Source organism: Anolis sagrei, chromosome 2 (genome assembly GCF_037176765.1).
Source record: "Anolis sagrei isolate rAnoSag1 chromosome 2, rAnoSag1.mat, whole genome shotgun sequence".
In the NCBI taxonomy this organism is placed as follows: domain Eukaryota; kingdom Metazoa; phylum Chordata; class Lepidosauria; order Squamata; family Dactyloidae; genus Anolis; species Anolis sagrei.
Window position 1 is genome coordinate 75254026 of NC_090022.1, and position 6000 is coordinate 75260025.

The 6000-nt window shown below is 38.2% G+C and overlaps 1 protein-coding gene across 1 annotated transcript in view; it reads left to right on the top strand.

The window, feature by feature from the left end:
* USP4 (ubiquitin specific peptidase 4) overlaps positions 1–1366 on the top strand; it is a 36961-nt gene extending 35595 nt beyond the window's left edge. The window contains exon 22 of the mRNA XM_060765733.2: positions 1005–1366. Coding sequence (XP_060621716.2) covers positions 1005–1124 — 120 coding nt within the window. The 3' untranslated portion in view covers positions 1125–1366. The remainder of the gene's footprint in view (positions 1–1004) is intronic.
* The last annotated feature ends 4634 nt before the right edge of the window (positions 1367–6000 follow it).

Here is a 6000-nt window from a genome sequence, read left to right on the forward strand (position 1 = left end):
CAGACACATTTAACCTACTGATGCCTCAATTAATGTAATTTTATTGACATCTATTTTTATTTTTGAAATTTACCAGTAGCTGCTGCATTTCCCACCCTCAAATCAATAAGTTTTCCCAGTTTTTTGTTGTAAAATTAGGTTCCTTGGCTTATATTTGGGTTGGCTTATACTCGAGTATATACGGTAATATATATGGTGGTTAAATTTGCCAAGTGCAAGGAAAGAATGGACTTACAGATCCATTTCTAAAGAAAATTATATTCAAGTCATGGGGAGTTCCAAGGAGAAAGCTCTATTAAGTCGTACTTTCTTTGCACTGTTTTCGTGCATCAATGTTTGCTGGCCTTATCTGTTTCCATAGAAGCCTTTATAAGTTAAAGGTCATATCTTTCAAGCAGTAGAATTGAGTTGCTGAAATTCATATGTCTCGCCGCAGTTATTTTGATATTGGCTTACTGACCACATACTGTGGTTTGGTTTCTTGCTCTTTGAGCTAGCTTTTCATCTACGTGCAGCACTATTTTTGAGAAAGGTAGGCTTTACACATTTTAAACATTTATGATTGGGACCCTTCATGTTTACCGAGTTAGATCGCAACAATATTGACTACTAAATAGCTCACAAACATAAAATAAAATACAGTTCTCAGTGAAATGGCTTACATTGTTCCAGGGCAGGGGGTCAAACAACTTCACATCATGGTGAAAATTTTAATTTAAAATTGAAAAGGTCTGAAAGAATAAAAACCTTAATTTAGTATCAGAATTACCATAAAAAAATTGCCAGGCCAATCTTTTGAAAGAAGCCACTCCACAATCAGTGTGAAGGTACCAAAGGAGGATCTCTTCCTTGCAGCACCAGAGGTCCCAAGCCATTAAGAATGTTTCAGAAAAAAAAATTAAAGGTCAAAATGAACACTAGAATTGGGCCTGAAGTATAATTTTGTCCTCTTACTATGTCCTCTTACTTGTTCTATATCATACCCGTCTGTTGTTGTCTTGTAGACAAAAGCAGCCTATGTACTATTCTACCAACGCAGAGATGACAAGCTTCAGAGAAACCCTTCTCCTTGCACAAGTACTAAGATGAAATCAGAAGAATGTGATGGCATGGATACTAACTGAGCCTATATGCGGCAGAGTCTCACCAGTCAAACCGCTAATTTGACAATCTGAGAGCTGATTTTGTTCCACCTGCACAGCTCAAACAGAAAGTCCAGTATAGAAGTGCTTTGTGAGCAGGAATGATGGATAGCACAAGGAAAGCCATAAGATGATCACACTTGGGCATATCATAGCCAAAGAGCTTTTGGAAAAAAAACCAATATATATTTTGTCTATTCAATAAAGTGTTCTCTAAATCTCAATGTGTATTCTGACAGAAAATGTGTGAAACTGGGTTATATTATACAGCTAGTTAAGAAAGGGTTAAGAGTTAAGAAATGGATCCCCCTGTTGAATTGCAAGAGGAAATTTTCAAAATGGGATGTTAATATGCTGAGCAGAGGGGAAATGTGTGCTTTGAACTTTATGCATTGTTGAAGATGCTTGACATAAGAGGTATGGCGGGCACTTCTGAGGGGGATATTTGACTTGAACACCAATCTTGTACACCACATATTGCCGCCACATGCTGACTGCTGAGAAGCTGGGCCAACTGGTGTGGGCTTTCACAAGGTGTTTGCCCCAGCCCATTGTGCCCCATATGAGGGTCTGTGAGCTCATCTGTAGGAACCATCTTGCTCTGTGCTCCCAACCTCACCCCCCCCTTCCCGTCCTCTTGTCCTATGCAAATATCACAACTCTTTGGGAGTGAACTATACCCATCCCCCATTTTCTGAGGAAAAGTATTCATGTGGCTCTGCCTTCACACCAATCCACTGTGAATTTCCTATGCTCTATATTTCTCCAACAGCCCAACTCTTCTCAGTTCACTTCTCATGTTAAACTATGCATTCTGCAATGGAGAGGCACAGCCTTTTTTTTCTGTGCCCCATTAGAGAACTTTTCTCATATTCCAGGAGGATCAACCACTTATTTTCTTCTGTTTCTCTGCAGTGTTTTAGCATCCCCATGAAGAGATGTCCAGGGCTTTTTCTCTCATGTTAGGCTTCAGAAATCAATTAAAGGCTTCTCCCCTCTTAGATGTTCTCAGACATGCTATTTTTCCACAGCCGGTTAATTTCCGTATGTAATATATTGCTTCCTGTTGCTATCTTACCTCAATGTATGCCTTTCCCCAATTCATTAAGAGATGGTAAGAATAAACATAGCTTTCAAGCCCCTGTTCAGCAGTAACATTAGCAAAGAAGAGCTGGGGGCATAGCCAGATCAAGACATTTAGCAGAATTTATTAAAAGTGGGTTGGGTGCTTATCTGTAGCCTTAGCAGAAGAGTTCTCACTGCTGTCACTGACAATCTTCCAATTATTACTATATACGTATATATCTGCAGGATAGTCCTTCTGAAGCACTGAAATTTGCATTGTTTGATCCAGATGCTGTTTTTAACTGGTTTGAGGTGTTTCCTTCCTGGAAATGATGGTGGGTGGGAGGCAGCTGTAATTATTTAAATTGGTTTGTTATTTTCGCTGCACACTGGGAATGATGGCTGGGTAGCAGTTGGAATAATTTAAAGGCTAAGTTCAAACTGTAGTACAGCATTGTTTTGGTTTTACTCTTTTTCTGATTTTTTGGTTATGTTTTCTTTTGCAGTATAGCACTTGGACAGAAAAGGAAACACATTTAAAAGGAAAAACCAAATTATTGAAACCATTTGTATTTCTGCTCCATACTGAGGTGGAAATTTCTATACTGCTTGACGTGAGTCAGAGCACATACTGGTTCTTGGTGATTTGGAACGCCTGAATTAAATTTATTCTAAACACCGTATCGATGGTATTTGGAACCTGGATTTGCTTTTGACCAGGCTGGATCTGAGCTGATGTGTATATTCTGTATAGTGTCAAAATCTGTTTTTAGATAGCACTTTGTAAGTGACTGGCTTTACTGTATAAAAGAAAATAAAAATAAAAGGAGTGAATTGCAATAAGTGTGGGCTTCAAGTGTTTCCACACAGTGAAATAATATCTAAAGTAAATGCTCAAACTTGCAACTCTATTTGGTAAAAGATGCTTCGATCAAAAATTTGCCAGTACAGCAACCTGTTGGTGCCACTTTAACTAAAACCTCACAGCTTTCTGCTATTATTAGAAAATATAAGTGTCAACTAATGTAGTGGCTTTTTGAAACAAATATAGAATAAAATATCAAAATGTGTTCAAATGCTCCAAACTAGCAATACTGCCTTTATCACCATGGATTAAGATTATTAATCAGGGACTTCCGGTAGCGGCAGCATGGCGGGCGTCACGGAAAGCTGAGGCTCCGCAGCCTAGCTCTCCCTTTTACCGCAAAACCCTTGGTTGAGCGGGAAACTTTTCCAGCGGGAAACTTTCCCAGCTCCCCCCAGCCCGGCAGCGAGAAGCGGGTGGGCGCTATTAACTCAACCGGATAAGCTGGTCCACAACAAACCAACAACAAATGACCAGCTCAGTAAGCCGGTGAGTTGTGCAGGGTGCGGTAGAGTTACCTGGCCAAAAGCCGGGAACAGCCTGTCAGCCGCTATTTTAAATGGCATGAAGAAATAAGAGACAAGAAAGTCGATAAGAAGAAAGGGAATCCGGAGTGGAAGGAAAGCTACAAAATAACCAATTCTTTCTTGGATTAAAAGGACTGAACAACAAAGTACACCCGGATGTAACCACTAAGCAACCAAAGAGCCCAACAGTGAGTATGGACTATGGACTATCAAACTGTTGTTGAGACATTTAGAGCTATTGAAATACTGAAATACTGAAGTGATCTAGGGATCCAGCGACCAAGTGAACCGAAGAATTAAACCCACAGTGCTGCTATATTGTTATTTGCCATATTGAACTATATTGAACTATATTTATATTTGCTATACTGAACTATATCTATTGAACTACATCTATATACTTGTATATTTACATATTTACATATTTAGATATCAAGACCAAACTGCGTCTATCTACTCAGTGGGACTTAACCAGCCTATGGCCGGAAGACCTTGAGTAAACCCGGCGAAAACCTAGAGGAGCTATCCTCGAGATTAGGGCCAAACTAATATCCAAATGAGTTGGGCGAACCACGACAGAGATAAAGAACACGAGCCAGGGACTCCGGCTCTGTATTGAGGGAACTGTGAACTGTGGAAAATATCTAAAAGAAAATGATACCCACAAAAATATGTAAATAAAAACCCTCCTTGAATAACCTCACACAGATTAAGTGCAACTCCGGGGCCCAAAACTCGGAGTTCGGCAACTCCGGGGCTTAAAACTCCAAGAGACTCACACCAACAAAAAGAAGGAGAAGCGGCAAAGGCAGAGCCCATAAAGAGGAGAGAGCAGAAACACAGGGGAAATCCTGAAGCTCTACAGGAAACGCGGAACATAATAAATTATCAAAAAGGAGCTAAACATCCCGCTTGTCCCCCCCCACCCCACTCTCCCTCTACCTGCAGAAGCTGTGCTCGAACACAGGCTGGAAAAAAAGCGGAGGGGAGTGGAGACGCGTGGGAGGAGCGGCCCGTGCCAGGCGTGGACTGACGACCTTCAAATCAACGAAAGACTGGGACTGACTGGCAAACAATACCCTAGTCGCGCTCTCGCCAGGAAACCTCGCGAGATTGGCAGAGAGGGCTCTTAATGTCACAGACAGCCCTCCAAACTGCCGTGCAGACCTAATACCCGAAAGTTAGGAGACTGGGACATTAATTGGAAAACTAATATAGAAGGATAGTGGGGGAAGGGGGCATAGGGAAGGGGAAGAGCAAACCCAAGAAAGGAATATAGAAGAAGAAAGAGGACCAAAGCGAAGGAAAGAAGATTGGACACAATAAAAATAAATTAAATAGTAAAAACAACAAAAGTCTAAATTAAATAAAAAAATATAATAAAACAACAATAATATAAAAATAAAAATAAAATAACAATAATAACAAAAATAAATATAACAAAATAAAATAAAAATATAATAATAATAATAATAATAATAAATAATAATAACAATAATAAATTAATAAAGGAAATAACTAATCATAACTAACAGTAATTAATATCTAGCAATATTTACCAACAATATTTAAAATAAGCAAATAATAATTAAATAAACAAACAAGTGAACTGAAATTAACTTAAATTAAAAAAAAAATTAATTATTAGAGAGACATAGGAAAACTTAAAAGAGGAAAAGAAGCATAACATAACTATACCAACATATAACCATCTATAAAGCCAGCTCAACATAAGTTTAATTCCTGATCTAAATTGATCTAAAGATAAAACAACTCAGAAAAAGGATACTAATATAATAAATATAATAAATATAATAAACAAGTGAAAACAACATATATATATACATATATGAATGACTAGATAATACCTTCGAGACCTCACAACAAGGAAGAAACACAATATAATAACAGATCTTAGATAACATTTACAACCCCAAAACCAGAAACGCCAGTAACAATACTACAAGCAATCAAATTAAAAATAACCACATTAAGACCCCCCCACAATAAAACATGGAGAAAAAAGGGGAAAAAACCAACAGGAAAAACTCACTCACAGAAGAGATTGGGGTGAAAGATATCCTAAAAGAAATCTGGAAGATTCAAACAGAAATCAAGAATCAAAATGAATTGTTAAGAGGAGAGATGAAGGAGATGAAAAAGGAGATGAAAGAAGAAATGAAGACACTAATTAAAGAGGAAATGAAGAACCTGGGAGACGACATGGAGAAATTAAAAAAAGACAACAAAGATCTGATAAGAGAGAACAAAGAGATGAAGACAGAACAAGGAATCATGAAAAAGAAAATAGAGAACTTAGAAGGAAGATTAGCCACATCCGAACTGCAACAGGAACTCCTAGAAGCCAAAGAAAAAGAACATCAATTAAGATTTAGAAACG